The following is a 24,985-nucleotide window of genomic DNA, read 5'->3' on the forward strand; positions in this document are numbered from 1 at the left end:
TCGGACCAGCCCCACCTCGGACCAGCCCCACCTCGGACCAGCCCCACCTCGGACCAGCCCCACCTCCAGCTCAACACACACCCAGCCCCACCTCGGACCAGCCCCACCTCGGACCAGCCCCACCTCGGACCAGCTCCACGCACGCGGACGCAACGCGAGACGCTCCCGCCGTCGCTGCGACCGGCGGCCGCAGGTGGGACGTCCCACGCCGGGGGAGACGGGGGCTGTGAGTCGGGGTCAGAGCGCAGCCACAAGTACGAGGCTTTGGTTTTCCTGTGTTCCTACCTTACCCCCCCCTCCCCCCCCAACCCCCCCCCCCAGGAGGCCCCGACCGCACCATCTGATAGCTGGCCCCCGGCCCGGTGATTCATCCAGCAACCACGGGCCGCTGGGGGGGGGGGGGGGGGGGTGTTGGGGGGGGGGGGGGGGGGGGCTCTGGGATAACCAGAGCGCGAGCAATGTAAAACAGCCAGTACTTTTCCGACCACAGAACACACACACACAGAAAACACACACTCACGCACTCACCAACACACGCACACATAAAGGCTATGCACAAATCTGCAAACATACACACACTTAAGAAGCTCGGTCGTTTAAGCTCGCTTCAGCGAAGAAACTGAACACGGAATAGAAAAGCTTTCACTGTGACCGAGCTGCACACCACCACACACTCACACACACGCACGCACGCACGCACGCACGCACGCACACACACACACACACACACACACAACCACAGGGACGCGCACACATACACAACCACACACACTACGCTCGGAAGCACACACACACACACAACCACAGGGACGCCCACGCATACACAACCACACACACACACACACATATACGCACACACATGGACGCACAAGCACACACACCCACAAACACGCACAACCCCATTAACACACGTGCACACACAGACAAACACACAAACACACACACACGCACACAATCACACGTTATGAAATGCACACGCACCACACACACACAAACACACACACACACACACACGCACCCAAAGACGTTCTGAATCACCCGCCCCAGCGCACCAACAGCTCCCGTTTCCATGGCTCTCGCTCGCTGCTACTTCCCGTTTTCGGTCTGAAGGCCTCGCGGTTACTGTCACCGCAGCGGGCCCCAGGGCCCGCGCCAAGACCGGCTCCTAACCAGACCCGGGATGACATCACCCCCCCCCCATACATATATATACAGATATATATGAATGAGGATCCAGTATTCTGGAGCCTCTGGTCTCTAATGGTTTGAGACCAGATGCAGTCTGACCTCGTCTCCAACCAGTTGGTAGTTTAGCCTTAAACATGTTCACTGATGTTTAGTATGATGAGAAGAGGAGGGAGCATGGTACCACAGGGAAGAGTAACCTGAAGAACAGGCACTCTGTTGGACCGTCTCTCTGGGGTCTGATAGCCAGTAACGAGGAGGGGGCGGGGGGGGGGGCTGTCCATCAAACAGCACCTCAGCCTGTGATTGGCTAACGACGGCGCTGAAGACTGTTTGACCTGTCTGAGGGTTGAACCCCGGGCTCTGATTGGACCGGCCTCACAGAGTGACACTATGCATTTAGAGAGGAAGAGGAGTGGGAGGGGAGAGGGAGGAGGAAGAGGAGGAAGAGGAGTGGGAGGAGAGAGAGAGGAGGAAGAGGAGGAAGAGGAGTACAGGATAGTGAGAGGAGAGAGAGGAGGAAGAGGAGGAAGAAGAGAGAGAGGAGGAAGAGGAGTGGGAGGAGTGAGAGGAGAGAGAGGAGGAAAAGGAGGAAGAGGAGGAAGAGGAGGAAGAGGAGGAAGAGCAGTACAGGGGAGAGAGAGGAGGAAGAGGAGGAAGAGGAGGAAGAGGAGGAAGAGGAGGAAGAGGAGGAAGAGGAGTGGGAGGGGAGAGAGAGGAGGAAGAGGAGGAAGAGGAGGAAGAGGAGGAAGAGGAGGAAGAGCAGTACAGGGGAGAGAGAGGAGGAAGAGGAGGAAGAGGAGGAAGAGGAGGAAGAGGAGGAAGAGCAGTACAGGGGAGAGAGAGGAGGAAGAGGAGGAAGAGGAGTGGGAGGAGTACAGGGGAGAGAGAGGAGGAAGAGGAGGAAGAGGAGTGGGAGGAGGAAGAGGAGTACAGGGGAGAGAGAGGAGAGAGAGGAGGAAGAGGAGGAAGAGGAGGAAGAGGAGTGGGAGGAGTACAGGGGAGAGAGAGGAGGAAGAGGAGTGGGAGGAGTACAGGGGAGAGAGAGGAGGAAGAGGAGTGGGAGGAGGAAGAGGAGTACAGGGGAGAGAGAGAGGAAGAGGAGGAAGAGGAGTGGGAGGAGGAAGAGGAGTACAGGGGAGAGAGAGGAGAGAGAGGAGGAAGAGGAGGAAGAGGAGTGGGAGGAGTACAGGGGAGAGAGAGAGGAAGAGGAGTACAGGGGAGAGAGGAGGAAGAGGAGGAAGAGGAGTACAGGTCTCTGAGTGTCTCTGAGCAGAGCGCTCGACCAGAGTCCGCTGACAGAGGCCACATGTGGACGGTGGGGACTGAACACACGAGGCCGCAGTAAAGCTGTCACTGTTCTGGGGCGCATCCCAACGGATCTGCTTAATAAGCCACACACACACACACACACACACACACACACACACACACTGACTTACAAGCACACACACACACACACACACACACACACACACACACACACACACACACACACTGACTTACAAGCACACACACACACACACACACACACACACACACACAGACACACACACACACACACACACTGACTTACAAGCACACACACACACACACACACACACACACACACACACACACACACACACACACACTCACACACACACACACACACACATTGACTTACAAGCACACACACACACACACACACACACACTGACTTACAAGCACACACACACACACACACACACACACACACACACACACACAAACACACACACACAGACACACTGACTTACAAGCACATACACACACACACTCAATTACTTACACCCACACACATACACAGTGACTAACACATGTGCACACCAACATACACACACACACACAGACACAGACACACTCACGCCATCGCTGGGGGAGCAGGCCAGAGAGGACAGCCTGGGTTCCATCAACTCGTCCAACAGTCCACGACTTTCCCAGAAGTCTTAGCAGGAGCCAAGTCATATATCGTAGGGTCGTCCGTACGGTCCGCCGAGGAAAACAAGCAGAGAGAGAGAGTGGGTAAGAGTGTGTGTGTGTGTGTGTGTGTGTGTGTGTGTGTGTGTGTGTGTGTGTGTGTGTGTGTGTGTGTGTGTGTGTTAAAGTCGCTGTGAGTGTGTGAAGACTGTGTGTTTGGATGAGTGCATGTCGGTCGATGAGTGTATGTGTGTGTGTGTGTGTGTGTGCGTGCACTGTTGGTTTTCGTGTTCAATGATAACACACTCTCCACGTGAGCCACGGCCCAGGGCTCTGAACACTGAACCGCCATCCATCCTGTTCCTGATGTGGTGTGCATTAGGATATGGAACCAGCTGAATAGCTGCCTCAACATTCTTCTGTTGTTACCAATGGTTCTTTCCGTAACAAACATAACGGGATTTTAAATCGGAAACCTTGCAGTAGCCTATAATTTGATTGACAGACGAGCCGCACACTTTGCCAGGCGGCAATCCTGTTCTGGTGAGAGGATGGATAACAGCGGACTGTCAATCAATCTCTGTTAGAGGGGAGTCGGATTCTCCTTCATTCATCCTCTCTCTCTCTCTCTCTCTCTCTCTCTCTCTCTCTCTCTCTCTCTCTCTCTTTCTCTCTCTCTCTCTCTCTCTCTCTCGGACGTGTGTGTGTGTGTTTGTGTGTGTGTGTGTCTGTGTATGTGTGTGTGTGTGTGTTTGTTGTGAGTGTTTGTGTGTGTGCATGTGTGTCTGTGTGTGTGTGTGCATGTGTGTCTGTGTGTGTTTGTGCATGTGCGTGCATGTGTGACTGCATGTGTGTGCGTATCTGTCTGCGTGTGCATGTGTGCAAGCGTGCGTGCGTGTGTGCGTTTCTGTCAGTGTGCGTGTGTGCGTTTCTGTCAGTGTGCGTGTGTGCGTGTCTGTCAGTGTGCTGGTGTGCGTGTCTGTCAGTGTGCGTGTGTGCGAGTGTGCGTGTCTGTCAGTGTGCGTGCGTTCCTGTGTTGTTGTTCAGTTAATCAAAGGTCCTGAGTTGTACTTTGCGCTGTGGTTTCTGAGTGTTTGGGTTCCGTTGAACCAGTGGAACGTTGAACTAAATGAAGAAAGATGGCCGGTCCGCGCTTCTTTCCATGGAAAAAAAAACAGCGAAGAAACGGACTAGGGCCTTTTTTCCTTTTCTTCTCTTAACCCCTCGAAGCCTGACAAACCACTCGCTCTCTGTCCTGACCATCCCAGTCTGATATGCGTTCCTACTCCCTCTGGCTGAGCGACGTCGTGGGAACCACGACCTCCAGCCTTTTGGTGTTCGTTCCTCGGTCAAAACGAGGATCAGAATCTCCAATCACAGATTCAAAACAGGACATTTTCTCTGAGGGGTTACGGTGTCCTGAAGAGAAGAGGCTTCACCCTCCTCTCCGTTTCACACACACACACACACACACACACACACACACACACACACACACACACACACACACACACACACACACACACACACACACTCACACACACACACACAGACACACACACACAGCAGTATTTCAAAACCCTCCTACTGAGAATGGTTTACGGTTGTGTGTCAGCGGCATTAGCAGTTAGTTTAAACTCCGGGACGTACGTCCAGTCGAAGACGAAGATGAGAATGGAAGAAAAAAATCAACCTCAAACTATACGGCCCCTATAACTTCATTTCAAATATAACTCTGAACCACGGAGAGGTTTTCTGCCTTCAATTAGCGGAGCACGAGCGGCCAGGAGAACGGAGCGGCCAGAAGAACAGAGCGGCCAGGAGAACGGAACGGCCAGGAGAACGGAACGGCCAGGAGAACGGAACGGCCAGAAGAACAGAGCGGCCAGGAGAACGGAACGGCCAGGAGAGCGGAACGGCCAGGAGAACGGAGCGGCCAGAAGAACGGAACGGCCAGGAGAACGGAGCGGCCAGGAGAACGGAACGGCCAGGAGAACGGAGCGGCCAGAAGAACGGAACGGCCAGGAGAACGGAGCGGCCAGGAGAACAGAGCGGCCAGGAGAACGGAGCGGCCCGAAGAACAGAGCGGCCAGAAGAACGGAGTGGCCAGGAGAACGGAGCGGCCAGAAGAACGGAACGGCCAGAAGAACGGAGCGGCCAGAAGAACGGAACGGCCAGGAGAACGGAGCGGCCAGGAGAATGGCCAGGAGAACGGAACGGCCAGGAGAACGGAACGGCCAGGAGAACGGAACGGCTAGAAGAACGGAGCGGCCAGAAGAACGGAACGGCCAGAAGAACGGAGCGGCCAGGAGAACGGAACGGCCAGGAGAACGGAACGGCCAGTAGAACAGAGCGGCCAGGAGAACGGAGCGGCCAGGAGAACGGCCAGGAGAACAGAGCGGCCAGGAGAACGGAACGGCCAGGAGAACGGAGCGGCCAGAAGAACGGAACGGCCAGGAGAACGGAGCGGCCAGGAGGACGGAGCGGCCAGAAGAACGGAGCGGCCAGGAGAACGGAACGGTCAGGAGAACGGAGCTGCCAGGAGAACGCGCCTTTGGGGGACCCCTCTGTTGGAGGTGTTGTTGGGGGACCCCTCTGTGGGATGTGTTGTTGGGGGACCCCTCTGTGGGACCCCTCTATGGGAGGTGTTGGTGGGGGACCCCTCTGTGGGAGGTGTTGGTGGGGGACCCCTTCTCTATGGGAGGTGTTGGTGGGGGACCCCTCTATGGGAGGTGTTGTTGGGGGACCCCTCTATGGGAGGTGTTGTTGGGGGACCCCTCTATGGGGGGTGTTGGTGGGGGACCCCTCTATGGGAGGTGTTGTTGGGGGACCCCTCTATGGGGGGTGTTGTTGGGGGACCCCTCTGTGGGACCCCTCTATGGGAGGTGTTGGTGGGGGACCCCTTCTCTATGGGAGGTGTTGGTGGGGGACCCCTCTATGGGAGGTGTTGGTGGGGGACCCCTCTATGGGGGGTGGTGTTGGGGGACCCCTTCTCTATGGGGGGTGTTGTTGGGGGACCTCTCTGTGGGACCCCTCTATGGGAGGTGTTGTTGGGGGACCCCTCTATGGGAGGTGTTGTTGGGGGACCCCTTCTCTATGGGAGGTGTTGTTGGGGGACCCCTCTATGGGGGGTGTTGTTGGGGGACCCCTCTATGGGAGGTGTTGTTGGGGGACCCCTCTATGGGAGGTGTTGTTGGGGGACCCCTTCTCTATGGGGGGTGTTGTTGGGGGACCCCTCTATGGGGGGTGTTGGTGGGGGACCCCTCTATGGGAGGTGTTGGTGGGGGACCCCTCTATGGGGGGTGGTGTTGGGGGACCCCTTCTCTATGGGAGGTGTTGTTGGGGGACCCCTCTATGGGAGGTGTTGTTGGGGGACCCCTTCTCTATGGGGGGTGTTGTTGGGGGACCCCTTCTCTGAAGCCTGAAGCCTCGGGGGGGAGGGGCTGCTAAGAGGGGGAGGAGCTCAGGCCTGTGGGCGGGGTCTGCTGCATGCATAATGAAACATGATTGACATCTGAGGCACCAGTCAGTGGACAGACGAGGGTCCGTTCTATCTGGACCAAAGGCTGCGAATGGGGAGTGTGTGTGTGTGTGTGTGTGTGTGTGTGTGTGTGTGTGTGTGTGTGTGTGCGCATGCATGCGTGCGTGCGTGTGTGCGTCTGTAAGTCGAGGTGTGTGCGTGTGATCAGTGTGTTTGAGTGTGTATAAGTCGGTGTGTGTGCGTGTGCCTGTGTGCGTGTGTTTGTGTGTGTTCTCTCTCTCGGCTGACGCGGCCCCCTGAAGTATGCGCTCCTCTTCCTCTCTCCGTTTGCTTTCAGTTTCCTCTCCAAGATATTTCTCTTACCTCACCTCCTCCTCACACATCTGAGAGCCAGGAGAGAGAGAGAGAGAGAGAGAGAGAGAGAGAGAGAGAGAGAGAGAGAGAGAGAGAGAGAGAGAGAGGAAAAAACACCAGTGGGGAATGAGAGGAATTTTTCAGCTTTTTTTTTTTTCTTCACTCCTCCCATCCTCCTCTTCCTCCTCCTCCTCCTCCTCCTCCTCCTCCTCCTCCTCCTCACCGTTCTTCACCTCGGACGCCTTGCTCATGGGTTCATGTCTCTTGTTTCTGAACGCGTCCCAACAATAACAACTTCTCATAAACAATGAGGCTTGCTGATTGGGGTTTGTTTGTGTGTGTGTGTGTGTGTGTGTGTGTGTGTGTGTGTGTATGTGTGTGTGTGTGTGTGTGTGTGTGTGTGTGTGTGTGTGTGTGTGTGTGTGTGTGTGTGTGTGTTTGTTACAGTTTGTGTGTGTCTGAGTGTGTGAGAGACAGTGTGTGTGTGAGTGCATGTGCGCGGGTGTATGTGTGTGTGCGTGTCTCTCTCTGGCAGCAGAACTCTCTGTCCCAACGCTCTCGGCTCCATCGACCGTCCCGGAGGTTGAGGGCAGTTCTTCCTCTCCTCTTTCTTCTCCTTCAGAGAGGATAAACACCGGCCTCTGAGCTCGCTCTCGCTCAGCGAGTCCTGAAAGAGAAACTCTGGAGGAGCGAGTGACGGTCACTGCCAGAAAGCCGCAGAAGTGCAGTCTGAGTTTTTTGAAGGGATCTGCTTTTACGGCACGCTCGGAACTATAATGACATGTGTCTGGATAACATCGCAGGCATTCCAGCACAGACCGTTTAGTCCCTTAGCTTCAGATGGAAAAAAAACTCCTGGCGACACAGTAGACTACAGTCCAGTGGGGTTGTAAATATCAACCGCATTTCAAAACCACTTTCAAAAAAAGGTAGTAAATACCCTGGCAGAAATAACTTGTATATAATGAGAAATGGATCAAGAATGTAGGCTTTAACGACTCTAAAACATCTTGGCCTTGTAAAACGGATAAATAAGGATGATGGAAAAAAAATCTGAAATGGTTTTACCATCGTGGTTAGATGTAAATAAATCCGAATATGTATTAACAATGTCTTTCCAATAAGAACTTCAGTGAGTGGCACATCCAAGACGCTCTGGTTCACACAGTCGATTAACTCCTGCTCTCTGGTGGACAGAACGAGAACTGCAGCATATATTTCTGAGGCCAGGAAAGCGAATTCATACGAGTTGAACTTCGGTTAAGATCTATAAACAGAAAACTGTATTTAAACACATAATATGTAGAAAACATGAGAAGACTCGTCTGAAAATAAAAAAAAAGCTCCAACTCAATACAAATTCCAACCCCGGTTATCCGTTATCCGGCTACACAGGTGCCCCGGATATATCGTCCCCAGAAGTGGCTCGTCGTCATGCAACAGGTTTCAGAGATTGGTGTTACAGGAAATAAAATCCATGTAACGAAAAAAGCTGAACTGTTGAGATTTTGATTATATTTGTGGAATATAATTCAGTCAGTCAATGCCTGCTTGCCTACAAAACGAGAACTGCAGGCAGTGTATTTTTTGTGGCCAGGAATGTGAATACATACGAGTTAAACTTTTGTTATGCTCTAAAAACTGTTTTTAAAGTATTGATTTTATTCATATAATAAAGTTATAAATTAAAAACATTCCCGAACGCCAATAATCACAGTCAGTCAACCCCTGCCGTCTGGTGGACAAAACGGGAACTGCACGCAGTATATATTTTGTGTGGCCAGGAACGCAAATACATACAAGGTGACCTTCAGTTGAGATCTTTGAACAGTCTTGAAACACATAATATGCATAGATAAAACGAGTATAGCAACGTTAGACTTGTCTGCAAATAAAAAATATAAGCTCCAACTCAATACTTGCGTTGGAGCTTGCGTCGGACTGTAAACAATGACACGCCGACGGATGAGGAATTCTAGCCCCGGATATCCGGCTCCCCGAATATATCGTCCCCATAGGTAGCTCGTTGTCATGCCATACGTTTCGAGATTGGGGTAACATGAAATACAAATTATGTAATAAAACGAACCATACAGCAAGTTAAGATTTTGACTTCGTTAATGGAATAATGTTACAACATAAAAAACATAACCACACACGCTTTGTTTCAGTCAGCCAACGCCTGCCCTCTGATGGACAAAACGAGAGCCAGGATGGCATGTTTAGTAGAGTGGGGAGAGGATTTGGTTTCTTATTATTCGCAGATGATGGGGCTATCTGAAAGCGAGGGAGGAACCTCCCCCCTGATTAATCCAATTAAAGGTGCTTTGGAGAAAGTGACTGAGTGGACCAATGACTGGGGTTTTAAAGTTTCTACAGTGTATGGTGTTTGGAAATAAGAAAAAGATGCCATCACAGACAATTAAATTGTACAACAACAATCTTGAGAAAGTCAAGTATTTTAAGTTTCTAGGAATGTGGTTGGACGAAAGAATGACAGGGAAAAAGCATATTGAGATGGTAGCTTTGAAGTGTGGGAAAATAAATAATGTCCTTAGGTGTGTGGCTGGTTCAGACTGGGGGGCTGATAGAGAATCAATGATGATGATTTACAGAGCAATGATAAGATCAGCAATTGATTATGGATGCATGGTTTATGGATCAGCAGCTCTTTCAGTGTTAAACAAATTAGACATAGTCCAAGCAAAAGCCTTAAGAGTGTGCTGTGGAGCATTCTGAACAACTCCAATAGCAGCATTACTAATAGAAATGGGTGAGATGCCGCTAGTATTAAGAAGATATAAACTTGGCTTGAAATACCTAATGAAGCTCAAAGGACAAAGGGAAGTGTTACCAACAAAAGACCTACTGAGTGATCATTGGGAGTTTATGGGAATAAGAAAAACTAAAACTAACTTTGCAGAAAATCTTAAATCTGTGGCGCAGGAAATTGGTATTAGGGATGTTAGTGTTTGTCCTCCAGTGTGTCACTCAGTTGCTCCGTCATGGCTGATCCCAGATCCCAGTGTTGACCTAAAGTTTATGAGTATAATCAAATCAAGGATGTCAGAGGGTGTAGTAAAAGAGATAGAAGTCTGGCAGCAACAAGTATGGGGAGACCATCTACTAATTTACACTGATGGGTCAAAGGAGCATGAGAGTGGTAAAGTAGCAGTGGGTATTAGCATTCCTGAAATCGGGTACAGAATAGGGTATAGAGTCTCAGATCATATGTCAGTATTCACAGCAGAGATGGTGGCAGTCTTATGGGCCTTACGATGGGTGGAGGATAATAAACAGGGGTATTCAATAATATGTAGTGATTCAGCTGCAGCTTTCATTTCGATAAAAGAAGGAAAATCCAAGTCCAGACCGGATTTAATTGTGGAAATACTACAGTCTGTGTTCAGAATTTACAAGGCGGGGAGGAGGTGGGGTTTCTCTGGGTGCCGGCTCATGTGGGTGTGAAAGGGAACGAGGAGGCGGATGAGGAGGCAAAGAAGGCGGTGAAGGAGGAAACAGTGCAAATTCATTTGCAATATGGGGCACCCGAGTACATGGAAAAAATAAACAGGGCTCTAAAAGAAAGGTGGCAAAAATTCTTGGGAGAAGGACAGGAAGGGAAGGGCGTACTTTACAATACAGGACAATGTAAATAAAGATAGGTGCACTTTTAGGTGCATAAGAAAAGATGATGTAGCAATCACAAGACTGAGGCTTGGACACTGTGGGCTGAGGAGTGGGCTGGCTCTGATTGGCAAACACCCAGATGGCAGGCGTGAGTGTGGAGTAAGAGAGACTGTAAAACATGTACTTCTCCAGTGGGGGCGCTATTCCAGGCAAAGGAGGACTCTGTACCGGAGGCTTGGATCAGCTGGGGAATCATTTTTTAATTTGCGCACTCTTTTAAATCTGGATTAAGTGGATAAAACAAAGGAATTGATGGACTACATATTACAGGTGACGATACAACAGCGACACTACTTATTTTTGGACTTTATTAATGCAACAAAGTAATACATTTAAAAATATTCCCACAATCCAATGTTTACAGTCGGTCAACGCCTGCCTCCCAGTGGAGCTACACAGCAGCACCACATCGTTGTATTTTATATCATCAGACACGATACATAACCAGCGCTTCGTTTATAACAATCGTGTCCTCCGCTGTTGTTGTAAAGCCGTGTCCGTCTGTCCGTATTACCCAGTGTGCCTTGCTCTACACCACCGCCGGGGGCCAGAGGCGTCTGCGCGTCCACAACCTCAGTCTGAACTGCAGCCCCCAGCTGACGGAGCTGTTCAAGAGCTGCGAGACGGACTCGCTCATCAACTTCTTCTCCAAAACAGGTGACCATCCAACTCTCTCTGTTCGTTCCCGACCCCTCTCCTCACCCTAGGACCAGGTCACACCATTTTAAAGATTTGTGTTTCGACACCGCAGTAACTCTTCTGTGTTCCTCAGCTTATTTGAACCTCAATTTGAGTTTGAATATGTCGGTTAGAAATGTCACTTGGAAAATACCAGTTATTAAAATGCTGCATAGCTGCGTCAAGTTTGCCTAAATAAAAGAAGAAGAGAGCCAGGAGATTACATACGAGGTGAACTTCGGTTAAGAATCTAAAAAAAGAGAGAACTACATATTACAGGTGACGATACAACAGCGACACTACTTATTTTTGGACTTATTAATGCAACAAAGTAATACATTTAAAAATATTCCCACAATCCAATATTTACAGTCGGTCAACGCCTGCCTCCCGGTGGACAAAACGAGAACTGCACGCAGTATATATTTTGTGTGGCCAGGAACGCAAATACATACGAGGTGAACTTCAGTTGAGATCTTTGAATAGAAAACTGTGTTGAAACACATAATATGTATATATAAAACGATTATAGCAACGTTAGACTTGTCTTCAAACAAAAAATATAAGCTCCAACTCAATACTTGCGTTTAAAGTTGCTTGTCGGACTGTAAACAATGACACGCCGACGGATGAGGAATTCAAGCCCCGGATATCTGGCTCCACTGGTGCCCCGGATATATCGTCCCCATAGGTAGCTCTCTGGTGGAATCTGTTGTAGCGGACGTAAATCAGTGATCTGCACAAACGCTAATACTCTTATCTCGCTGAAATCTTGAAGGATTTACAAACGGTTTGGTTTCTTACAAACTTTAGCTTTTTCTGAGTTTTAGTAGAACATATATTGATTTAACATAAATAACATGATTACCTTCTGCATGTGTGTATTTATTGCACCTATCTGTTCTGTTTAGTCGGTCAACGCCTGCCTCCCGGTGGACAAAACGAGAACTGCACGCAGTATATATTTTGTGTGGCCAGGAACGCAAATACATACGAGGTGAACTTCAGTTGAGATCTTTGAATAGAAAACTGTGTTGAAACACATAATATGTATATATAAAACGATTATAGCAACGTTAGAATTGTCTGCAAACAAAAAATATAAGCTCCAACTCAATACTTGCGTTTAAAGTTGCTTGTCGGACTGTAAACAATGACACGCCGACGGATGAGGAATTCAAGCCCCGGATATCTGGCTCCACCGGTGCCCCGGATATATCGTCCCCATAGGTAGCTCGTTGTCATACCATAGGTTTCGAGATTGGTGTTTCATAAAATTCAATTATGTAATTAAATGAACCAAACAGCAAGTTAAGATTTTTACTTCGTTGATGGAATAATGTTACAACTTAAAAGACATTCCCACACGCTTTGTTTCACAGTCAGTCAACGCCTGCCCTCTGATGGACAAAACGAGAACTGCACGCAGTATATTTTTTGTGGCCAGGAGATTACATACGAGGGGAACTTTGGTTAAGCTCTAAAAACAGATAACTACACATTAAAGACGAAAGTAAAACAGCAACGCCTCTGTTTTTAAAGTAATGATTTTATTCATAAACTAAAGTTATAAATTAAAAACATTCCCGAACGCCAATAATCACAGTCAGTCAACCCCTGCCGTCTGGTGGACAAAACGGGAACTGCACGCAGTATATATTTTTTGTGGCCAGGAACGCAAATACATACAAGGTGACCTTCAGTTGAGATCTTTGAACAGAAAACTGTATTGAAACACATAATATGTATAGATAAAACGAGTAAAAAAAAAGTTTAAAAAATAAATCACTTCCTTCACGCCAGAGTACTTCCGTCGCGCCAGGTTTGTTGTCACCATAGATATAGATATTAACTAGATGCCCTACGGCGGCGTCTAGAACGTCACCATAATAATAATAATAATACATTTAATTTAGAGGCGCCTTTCAAGACACCCAAGGTCACCTTACAGAGCATATAGTCATCATACATTATTTAAAAAAAAACAAGACATTGTGTAAAAATAAATAAACCTAAGCAATAAGAAATAAATAAAACAAAAACAAGACAAAACAAAACAAAAAAACAATCAAAACAGTGATCAGTTAGACGTTGTGTGCGAGTTTGAACAGGTGAGTTTTGAGTTGTGACTTGATAGGCCGCTATCTTACCACAGTAAAGCTTTCTGGTGGAATCTGTTGTAGCGGACGTAAATCAGTGATCTGCACAAACGCTAATACTCTTATCTCGCTGAAATCTTGAAGGATTTACAAACGGTTTGGTTTCTTACAAACTTTAGCTTTTTCTGAGTTTTAGTAGAACATATATTGATTTAACATGAATACCTTCTGCATGTGTGTATTTATTGCACCTATCTGTTCTGTTTAATGTTCATTTCATATGAAAACACATGGTTATATATAATTACATAAATACATCTCTGTACAGGATGGGGATTTCAACATGCAGCCTTTCTTGATGTATATTTGTAAACATCAAGGGAAATCTTGTACCTATTTTAGAACATTATTCTATTTTTCTTACAACTGAAACGACATGATGTCATTGTTGAGGAACGACTCTGAGCTGAGGTTCACTTGGTTCTACTCTCAGTTCGGCTCAAGCTGGTCGAGGTTATGCACTGATTCAACATATCTGTTCTATTTTATATTTGACTTATGTGCTTAATTACTTATGAAGTTTTTTTAAACATGTTTACATCTCATCTTATAAGTATCCCATTTCATTTGTATCTCTATCATTATCATTATCCTCAAACGCTCCTTGCGTATTCATTTAGCGTATCAAGGAATGCTGATCTTTCCATTTTAAGTGGTATACTGGTAAAATGTGTACAGCTCATTTTTAGATTCATGTTTTTTTCTCCATAGTTCCTGTATTGTTACAGAAATTGCTTACCATACGCATCTCAGCGAAATTTCCCCCGGGGACAGATAAAGGGTTGTGATTGGTTGACCGGTTGACTGGTTGACTGATTGATGTGTCTGCCGCCCAATCAGACGTTGTTCCACCCGGTGAAGGGCGTGTACGAGCAGCTGTCCAAGGACTGTGTGGCTCAGTGCCTTGTGGACCTCTTCCTGTTCCCCAGCCAGTACCTGGACATCGCCACCAGGGGGATGTGCCCGCACACCGGGGGCGCCGTCTACAAGTACAGCAACTTCCAGGTGTGTGGGTGTGTGGGTGGGTTGGTGGGTCGGTTGTGTGTGCGTGTGTGTGTCTGTGTTTGTGAGTGTGTGGGGGTGTGAGTGTTATATTGCTTGTGTGTTTGTTGCTGTGTTGATGGGTTGAGTGTGTGTGTGTGTCTGTGCGTGTGTGTCTGTGCGTTTAGAACACATTACAATCTATTCAAACATGGATGTTTTTGTGGCCCGAAATGGGAAAACAATCTATTAATGAAACTGTGGATACTTTCTAGTTAGGCTATTGTCTCTGGCTACAGGCCAGGCATGTGCACTTGAAGCAGACTTTAGATCAGATGTAAAAAAAACAACGCTTAGCTTTTCTTTATTATTATATTTACTCAGTAGTTGGCCTCAAGTGATAAAGAAAGAGTAGCAATTAATTAGGATTCAAAAGACTGTTTATCACAGTCGTCAACACAGTTGATGATAAAGAATCCAAACAAAATTGAATTCCATGAAAATTCAACAAGCATGTGCGTGTATCAGTGAAACGGTACACGCACGCACCTCCTCTAACCGCAGCCTGAACGCTAATTTGGGTTCCTAGGTGGAGACCGACGGGGGAACACTTCTTGAGGGACCTGAGGAAGGATGTGGAGAAGCCCATCGGGTTTGACGCCATCATGCGCGTCCGCACCAGCACAGGTATGCAAAAACCTGTAAACCTGAAAAAATATGGGAATTATATTAAAGGTGATGTCAAGGATTTTTCAACCTGGATACTTTTAACAATCATTTTATATAAAATGCCCTAATGCAAACAATAACTGTGAAAATGGTAGTGAAAGGTTAGTTTTTTTTTTAGGCAGGGTTTCTCTTGATTAGTGTGAGTTTAAACTAAAAATAAAAAGCATCCAAGGTCAAACCACGTCCTCAAGTATAGCTTACCCTTAGGGCGTTAAGCATACACTTTTATCCAAAGCGACCTACATCCATGTACACACACATCCCCGTCGGTGCCTACCATGCAAGGCTCGCTCAGGGGCACCGCGTCACCGAGCTATGAGGAGCCGGGGGGTCGAACTAGCAACCTCCCGTTTAACAGTCAACCCGCAGTAACTCAACCTCCGTCGCCGTCCCGCCAGGCTTCCGGGCGACGGACTTCTTCGGCGGCGTGTATATGAACAACACGACGGACGTGGAGCTGGCGGCGGTGGACTGTGACCACGCCATCACCGTGGAGCTGAAGCACGACGACACGCTCAGCGAGGAGACGGGCGCCTTCATGTAGGTACGCGCGTCACGGGGGACCGCACGCACAACGCACATGCAGCGCACGCACAACGCGCGCACAACGCACGCTCAGCAAACCGATGAATGGGAAATATAATCTACAGGTCTGTTTTGTTACAGGAATGTATCAAAACACAATAATAATCCGCCCAGCAAATGTTTGCTAGCCATGGGTTAGTTATTATCTTTTAAACCATTTGGTGGATAATCTGATGAATGCCATTTCGTGGGAGTTTCGATCAAAAGTGTCTCACAACACCTTATCAAACATTGTCAGCGTAAAACAGCCCCGGTGGGAATCAAACCTCCAACCCTGGCGATGTTAATGCCTTGCTCTATTCGTTGTATTTTATATCATCAGACACGATACATCACCAGCGCTTCGTTTATAACAATCGTGTCCTCCGCTGTTGTTGTAAATCCGTGTCCGTCTGTCCGTATTACCCAGTGTGCCTTGCTCTACACCACCGCCGGGGGCCAGAGGCGTCTGCGCGTCCACAACATCAGTCTGAACTGCAGCTCCCAGCTGATGGAGCTGTTCAAGAGCTGCGAGACGGACTCGCTCATCAACTTCTTCTCCAAAACAGGTGACCATCCAACTCTCTCTGTTCGTTCCCGACCCCTCTCCTCACCCTAGGTTTTAAAGATTTGCGTTTCCATTTGCGTTTCCACACCGCAGTAACTCTTCTGCGTTCCTCAGCTTATTTGAACCTCAATTTGAGTTTGAATATGTCGGTTAGAAATGTCAGTTGGAAAATACCAGTTATTAAAATGTATGCGTTTGCTTCGTTTACAGCCTTAATACCTTCATAGTGATGATAAGTTGACGGATATATATTCCACTACGCCAACAATTGAATTAGAAGTTAATCAGTCATCGAGACGTCATAACCGAACCAGTTGAGACGTTCATTTGTTGTTTTTAGTTAGAAGATACATTATGCCAGATGAATTAAAGTGTGATCATATCTCAATGTTAACAGTATTAATTGATATATATTGCCGGTTTAACAATGCCGGCATGACTCCAAACACCTTCCCGTTAAGAAAAACAAGAAAAAGTACAGGTTGACCTGCCAGAGGCTTTAGCAAACGTTGTCCAAGTAGCAGTAATAATGAGAAAAGGAGTCTGAGCAGTGCTTTATTTCAGACGCACGTTCATCATACCTAAGACGTGCTGACAGACAGCCCCACACTGTAATGCGGGGGCCTGGGTTTGACCCCAGGCTGACCCCCCTACTCCTTCTCCTTGCAACTCCATACATCACCCTAAAGTCTGGTTTAACATGGCTGCTCGTCGGCTTACCAGCCACTGGGATTAATATCTCTCCTGGTAACCGGGACCACATGCTCTCCTCGTAAAGATGACTGCGGGTGACATCTCCTACAATATCAGGAGAGAAATCCCTGCGAAACTGCAACGATGTCCGTTTAACCCTTTACTGCCATCCACAACGGTTTTAATTGGTGGATGAAACTGAACTCAAAAAATGCCACGGCAGTTTTTAACTTTTTTCGGAAAGCGGGCTCTTACTCAAAACATGTGAATGGTTTTAATAAACTTGACTTGAATAAGTTGAGGCAAGGGGTAAGGGGAAGGCGTAAGGGGTAGCCCTTCAAAACAAGGGGGAGGGGTAAGGGGTAGAAATGGGATTGGGCCTAAATGTAATGACTTCTCTGGCTGGTCTAATGGACTCCTCTCCATCCGTCCGTCCCCTCCTCCCAGCTGATCCTGCCCGAGACCATGAAGGTGTTCCCGGTGTACATGAACAGCCTGATGAAGACGGCCCCCCTGGTGGGCAGCACGGAGCTGTCCACGGACGGCCGCGCCCACCAGCGGCTGGTCGTCATGGCCATGGGCGTGGAGGACACCCAGCTGCTGCTGTACCCCCGCCTCATCCCACTGGTGAGGGGGGGGGGGGGGGGGGGGGGGTTCACCGAGGGGGCAGGGGCTGACTCTGACTCGGCTAGAAATGGTTTTGAATGGAACTCAGTAAAACTCAGGGGAACTCAGTAGAATTCAGTAGTACTCAGTGGAACTCAGTAGAACTCGGTAGAACTCGGTAGAACTCAGTAGATGATGGTTTTTCGATAAAATAGATTTCCGATCAATTGTAACGTTTCCGATCTTTCCGCAGCACAACATGGAGCTGGAGGGCGAGGCGGTGCCGTCGCCGCTGCGCTGCTCCGAGGACCGCCTGGCCGACGGCGGAGAACGGCCACGCCCTCTTCCTGTGGCTGGCCCAGGCCTGCCCCCCCCGAGCTCATCCAGGGGCTCTTCAACCTGCCCTCGCTCGCTCACCTGCAGCCCAACACGGTCACAACGCATGCAGGCTCCCCTCACCCTCAAACTGACCACCTGTTTGGTGATCAGTCAATTCACCGCTGATCGGGTTCAGCGTTTCAGTGTACTTTGACGTTTAAGATGCCAGACTTTATAGATGGATATATCTTCTTATCGATAAAGTCTTTACATCTAATATAACAGTGATAAAAAAGAAAACACCATCTATCTATTATTTGTTACCATCTATCTACAGATAGATGGTAACAAATACTAACAATTATAAGATTTCATAATATTTTGCTGAAAAAGAAACCTACTGAAATACTTAATACTTACTTAATACTTCAGTATTATTTCCTCAATGAAGTCAATTTCAATTATACCTTAAGCTAGAAAAGGCAAAATATATGAGGCATTTTTTTAAACTTATTTGTTGAACGTCTCTATATAACTTTACAGCAATAAATGTATCCAATTCTCTGACGAGAAACATATCGGTGGCTGTTGCAGGCAATAAGCCGGTCCAAACATTTAATCTAGTAATGCGCACTAAGTACAGATGACCAGAGTCTTCCACAAGGCTACTGCTAAAGCTAGGCAGCTATTTATTAATCTTATTTTTTTGGGTATGGTCGCCTGTAGACTAGGTGCCGATGTTACACCGAATTCTGCGACCCACCGAAAAGTGTGACCCCAGGGGGCGCTGTTGCATTTTCTTCAACATGAACGTGTGCGTTATAACTAAAACATAAGATCTCCCCCTCTTTCTTTTCTTGATCCTAACATTAATTCTAAACAGAATTTTACGAAGTAGCCTATAATAGGAAATGCTCAAAGGTAAATGAGCGTAATTTAACACTTACTCTAGCTGTTTATGGGTAAAGAAGCAACGGTGATCTACCGTACTAAACGCCCTATCAAATGTATCTATTAAGCACCTTTAATAAATTTAATGTTTTATTTATGTTTTTGTTGTGCCTGTCTACACTTTAAACTCGTGCAGATTGCAGAACATGTGCAACAGCGCCCCCTGGGGTCACACTTTTCGGTGGGATCCCGGTGCACCGGGACACGGAGCTGTTCGCCTACGGTGGCTGTGGACCTGTGGTGAGTGCCTCGCACCTGACCCCATAGATAGGTTGGATTGCACTCACCAAGGAAAGCTTAGGAACATACAAGTTCAGCAAAAAACGTACATAAGTTACGGGTTGTCTACCCGGGTACGAGCGCAGAAGGTCGGCTTCTTAACACCCACGTCCATGTCTCCAGACAGCTCTAGCCACTGCGCTAAAGTTTAAAATATAATTTACAATTCACATAGCGTTGTTCACTTGAAATTGATTATTGTAATGTATTCTGATTCCAGGGAGAGCAATTCTCCCAGACAGTCATTCCCACTCACCCTTTAATTCGGAATGACTGTTTGTGCAAATTAATTATTGTGAATTAAGTCATTCACAGTAATCAATTCACACAGACAGTTATCCGCACACATGGGTTCGATTCCGGCCTAGCCCTAGGCCGGAATCGAACCTATGTCTCGAGAACAGAGAGGTAACAGCTCTACCACCTGCGCCACAGAGGCACCAGCTAGTAAATGGTGAGAGGTTATTATTGACTTTACAGATCACTTGAAATTGATTATTGTAATGTATTTTGATTCCAGGGAGAGCAATCTTGGCGTGAGCTGAACCCACGAGGAGCACGTGTCTCAAGAATTGGTCACCTGAATCCAGGTCTGCAGTGCTTATGAAGGTGAGTCCTTAATGACATCAGTACACTCCACATACATCCTGCCTTTGAGTGCACAGGATGTTGTTGATTAAGAAATCCTCCTGTTCTTATGTCCATTCTAACTTGAACTACGAGTTCCACAGACTGCGTGTCTCGGTGGCGCAATGGAGAAGGACGCCGTCTGCTGTTTAAAAATCCTCAACCAAGATCTGGCGACCTGGGTTCAAGTCCTGGGTATGTCTATAAAATATATATATATTTTTACACTTTTACATAACAAGAGGTGCCTCGGCAGGTGAGCTGTTTCCTATCTGTTCTGGGGACATGGGTTTGTTTCCTGCCATGGGCAGTTAGTGGGAACAACTGTCTAGTGAAGGGATCCATACTCTCACACATTCATTTCGAATGACTGTCTGGGAGAATGGATGGCTGTGAATGAGTGCACTCATTCACAGCCATCCATTCTCCCAGACAGTCATTCCCACTCACCCATTCATTCCAAATCACTGTTTGTGCTAATTGATTATTGTGAATTAAGTCATTCACATCAATCAATTCACACAGACAGTTATTCGCACTCATCCATTCACCATACATTCATTCCCACAAAACCTGCCGTGGCAGGATTCGAACCCATGTCTCCAGAACAGATAGGTAACAGCTCTATCACCTGCGCCACAGAGACACCAGCTAGGAACTGGTGAGAGGTTATAATTGACTTTACAATTCACGAGACATCGGTTCAAAATAGCCAATATGTTTGAGGAAGGTGTTGTTGGTGGGCTTGAACCCAGGCTCTGCAGTGCCTAAGCAGGTCAGTCCTTAAAGACAACAGTACACTCCACTAGACCACGTACATCCTGCCTATGAGAGCACAGGATCTTGCATTTTATCAAATCCTCTTGTTCTTGTGTCTATTCTGACTTCAACAACTAGTAGAACTTCCGAAATTCACAGACTGTGTGTCTCGGTGTCGCAATGGAGAAGGACGCCGTCTGCTGTTGAAAAATTCAATCTCATCTGAAATCCAGTGACCTGGGTTCAAGTCTTGGTGTGGGAATCCTGATTTATTATTAGATTTTTTTTACACTTTTACCAAACAAGAGGTGCCTCAGCAGGTGAGCTGTTTCCTATCTGTTCTGGGGACATGGGTTTGTTTCCTGCCATGGGCAGTTAGTGGGAACAACTGTCTAGTGAAGGGATCCATACTCTCACACATTCATTTCGAATGACTGTCTGGGGGACTGGATGGCTGTGATCCAGTCAGCCATCCAGTCCCCCAGACAGTCATTCCCACTCACCCATTCATTCCAAATGACTGTTTGTACTAATTGATTATTGTGAATTAAGTCACAGTAATCAATTCACACAGACAGTTATTCACAGTCAACCATTCACCATACATTCATTCCCACAAAACCAGCCTAGGCCGGAATCGAACCCATGTCTCCAGAACAGATAGGTAACAGCTCTACCACCTGCGCCACAGAGGCACCAGATAGGAATTGGTGAGAGGTTATAATTGACAACAAATAAAAAACGACCCTTATGTTTTTTTCATGACGGCCGATTAAAAAACAACAGTGTTACCCCTTATGTTTTGTTTGATGACGGGCGATGAAAAAACCACACTGCTACACCTTATGTTTAATTTGACAACCGATAAAAAAATTGACAAGTGTTACCCCTTATGTTTTTTTCCATGACGACCGATGAAAAACGACAGTGTTACCCCTTATGTTTTATCTGTCTAGTGAAGGGATCCATACTCTCACACATTCATTTAGAATGCCTGTCTGGGGGACTAGATATGGAGGTAGATTTGTGTCTTTATTATGCAATCAAAAATAATAGGTTTGAGAGCAAAACTTTCCACACTGCAATCAAAAAATAGATTTGAGAGCAAAACTATCGACACTGCAATCAAAAAATGTTTTATTGCAAGATCAATTAATGTGATAAAATAAATATTAATGGGAATCGAAAAGTTTTGTTTGCAATTCCAAAAGTTTTGTTTGCGAATCAAAAAGCTTTGTTTGCGAATCCTAAAGTTTTGCTTGCGAATCCGAAAGCTTTGCTTGCTGTTGAGCTGAAACTCGTGGGCGGGACCTACGCCGAAAGATGTAAGACACGTCTCTATTGGCCAGTCTCGATCGGAGTGACAGCTTGGCAACATCCACAGTTAGTAACGAGAGAGGGAGTTCTATTTCATGTAGGCTACGCCGTCTAGGCTTCGCCTTATGAGCTTGTCCCGTGCGCGCGCTGAAAATTCCGTAGGCCTCCCTGTCAGCCGACAAGGAGACCATGGCAGAGGAGAGCAGGGCGATGTTGTTGACCGCCGCCGCGGATTGAGAGGCACAAACGAACACCCTGTCCGTCAGGCCGACAATCTGCTTCTGGAGGCGGTCGGGGGTCAGCGGCTTTTCGGATGTTGCCAAGCTGTCACTCCGATCGAGACTGGCCAATAGAGACGTGTCTTACATCTTTCGGCGTAGGTCCCACCCACGAGATTCAGCTCAACAGCAAGCAAAGCTTTTGGATTCGCAAGCAAAACTTTAGGATTCGCAAACAAAGCTTTTTGATTCGCAAACAAAACTTTTGGGTTTGCAAACAAAACTTTTGGATTCCCATTGATATTTTTTTTTATCACATTAATTTATCTTGCAATAAAACATTTTTGATTGCAGTGTCGATAGTTTTGCTCTCAAATCTATTTTTTGATTGCAGTGTGGAAAGTTTTGCTCTCAAACCCATTATGTTTGATTGCATAATAAAGACACAAATCTACCTCCATAACTAGATGGCTGTGAATGAGTGCACTCATTCACAGCCATCCAGTCCCCCAGACAGATACAAATACAGAATGTACAGAAGTATATGTAGATTAAGATTGCTCTTATCATCTTTATTGTCATACATATTACCTGTCACATTGATATTAAATCCTGTACGGCGAATAAAAATACTTAGAAGTGTAAAATAATAACTTTTCTGTACAGGGACTTCAACTGAGAAATCAACGCTTCCAACTTCATCAGACGAAACAGTAACGTCTGAACAATTGGCTTATCGAACAACGGTTCAAACTTCAACAGCAGATCCATTGACTTCTGCATCCATAGTTCTGACTTCAACAGATGAACCATTGACCTCTGCATCAACAGTTCAGACTTCAACAGATGAAACAGTTACTTCTGAACCACTGACTTCTCAAACTACTGTTCAAACTTCAACATCAGAGCCATCGACTTCTGCAATCACAGTTCTGACTTCAACATCAGAGCTATCGACTTCTGCATCCACTATTCTGACTTCAACAGCAGATGCATCGACTTCTGCATCCACATTTATGACCTCAACGAATGGACATTTGATTTCTGCATCCACAGTTCTGACTTCAACAGATGGAACAGTGATTTCGGACCCACTAACTTCTCAAACTATGGTTCAAACTTCAACAGCAGAGCCATCAACTTCTGCATCCATAGTTCTGACTGAAAAGGATGTACCAATGACTTCTGCATCAACAGATGGAACAGTGACTTCTGCCTCCAGTTTTTCTTTCATGATGACCAATAAAAAACGACAGCATCACCCCTTGTGATTTCTTTGAGAACTAACGACACTAATGACATTTTATCAATTATTTATTTTATAATTGATAAAAAACGACAGTGGTACCACTTATGTTTTAATTGATAAAACACGACAGTGTTACCCCTTATGTTTTATTTTGATAAAATAAAATAACATTACCCTTATGATTTTTTCATGACGTCCGATAAAAAACAACAGTGTTACCCCTTATGTTTTTAAGATAAGAAAACACCAGTATTGTCCCTTAAGTTTGAATTATTAGAAAAACACCAGTGTTACCCCTTAAGTTTTTTTACGAAGAATACAGTGTTACACCTTATGTTTTTTTTCACGACGAACAATAAAAAACGAGAGTGTTACCCCTTGTGTTTCCTTTGAGAACTAACGACAGTCTTACCCCTTTATTTCATAATTGATCAAAAGCGACAGTGTTACCCCTATCTTTAAGCTTCTGTAGATTATTTGTTAAATAAATTGTGAGGAAACTTTGGTGTGGTTATTCTTCAATGTATATTTATATCAAATTATGGTGATATACTTTACAAAAAAATAAATTTGATTCTATTAGACATATTAAAAAAAAATAATTCTAATTACTTAATTCAAATGGTCAATTACTTAATGAGTAAAGTGTATAATACACAATTCCATAAAATAATTGTCTACACCCTAAATCAGTTTATTCGTCTAAATAACGTTAACAAAATTAAGCTATAAAAAAAGCTTACTGACATGTCATAATATTGTTTTATTCTATTTTTTTGGTCTAATAAGTTTAAGAACGCAAAGGAAAAATCCTGAGGTATTTGTCTAAATAACGTTAAACCTTTATTAAGCTCTAAAAATGGTTACTAACGTGTCAAAATATATTTTTATTTCTATGTTTTGTTAATTCAAGCGAAAAATAAGTTTATTTGTCTATAGAAAAAAATAATCGGAGGTAACTACCGTCCAGCCACAGTACTTCTGTCCCGCCTGGGTGTTCTGTCACGCCAGGGTGTTGTTCTCCGGGGCTGCAGTTGGATACTATTGGATTTCAATGGCAAGGAAGGCGAAATCATAGGAGTTGAACTTCGGTGGAGATCTTTGAACAGAAAACTATTAAAAAAAAATATGCATAGATAAAACGAGTATAGCAACGTTAGACTTGCCTGCAAATAAAAATATATGCTGCAACTCAATACTTGCGTTTAAAGTTGCTCGTCGGACTGTAAACAATTACACGCCGACGGATGAGGAATTCAAGCCCCGGATATCCGGTACTACCGGTGCCCCGGATATATCGTCCCCATAGGTAGGTCGTTGTCATAGCATACGTTTCGAGATTGGTGTTCCATGAAATACTATTTATGTAATTAAATGAACCAAACAGCAAGTTAAGATTTTGACTTCGTTAATGGAATAATGTTACAACTTAAAAGACATTCCCACACACGCTTTGTTTCACAGTCAGTCAACGCCTGCCCTCTGATGGACAAAACGAGAACTGCGGGCAGTATATTTTTTGTGTTGTACATACGAGGAGAACTTCGGTTAAGCTCTAAAAACATATAACTACACATTAAAGACAAAAATACAACAGCAACGCCGCTGTTTTTAAAGTATTGATTTTATTCACATAATAAA

General features: G+C 46.1%; 1 protein-coding gene across 6 annotated transcripts; it reads left to right on the plus strand.

Annotated features, from left to right (window-relative positions):
• Nucleotides 1-10,031: 10,031 nt before the first annotated feature.
• On the plus strand, nucleotides 10,032-23,356 carry LOC115529099 (protein transport protein Sec24C). 6 transcript variants are annotated; one of them, XM_030337578.1, is made up of 7 exons: nucleotides 16,190-16,328; nucleotides 17,468-17,647; nucleotides 17,880-18,058; nucleotides 19,032-19,135; nucleotides 19,695-19,783; nucleotides 19,898-19,996; nucleotides 22,762-23,356. In XM_030337578.1, exons 2-5 carry the CDS (start codon nucleotides 17,486-17,488, stop codon nucleotides 19,712-19,714), a joined length of 465 nt encoding a protein of 154 aa, XP_030193438.1. In that variant the 5' UTR covers nucleotides 16,190-16,328; nucleotides 17,468-17,485; the 3' UTR covers nucleotides 19,715-19,783; nucleotides 19,898-19,996; nucleotides 22,762-23,356. The 6 variants fall into 6 exon arrangements, with proteins under 6 accessions (XP_030193440.1, XP_030193441.1, XP_030193438.1 ...); XM_030337577.1 differs by having other exon boundaries at nucleotides 19,906-19,996; XM_030337576.1 differs by having other exon boundaries at nucleotides 19,695-19,996.
• Nucleotides 23,357-24,985: the final 1,629 nt, after the last annotated feature.

The sequence above is a fragment of the Gadus morhua genome, chromosome 17 (genome assembly GCF_902167405.1).
Source record: "Gadus morhua chromosome 17, gadMor3.0, whole genome shotgun sequence".
Lineage (NCBI taxonomy): Eukaryota > Metazoa > Chordata > Actinopteri > Gadiformes > Gadidae > Gadus > Gadus morhua.

Excerpts from the sequence above, each read along its gene's own strand:
- LOC115529099 (XM_030337576.1), top strand. The coding sequence starts at position 17,486 with ATGAAGGTGTTCCCGGTGTACATGAACAGCCTGATGAAGACGGCCCCC. Across the intron at positions 17,648-17,879 it reads ACCCCCGCCTCATCCCACTG|CACAACATGGAGCTGGAGGG; the intron begins GTGAGGGGGGGG and ends ATCTTTCCGCAG. Across the intron at positions 18,059-19,031 it reads CTCACCTGCAGCCCAACACG|ATTGCAGAACATGTGCAACA; the intron begins GTCACAACGCAT and ends AAACTCGTGCAG.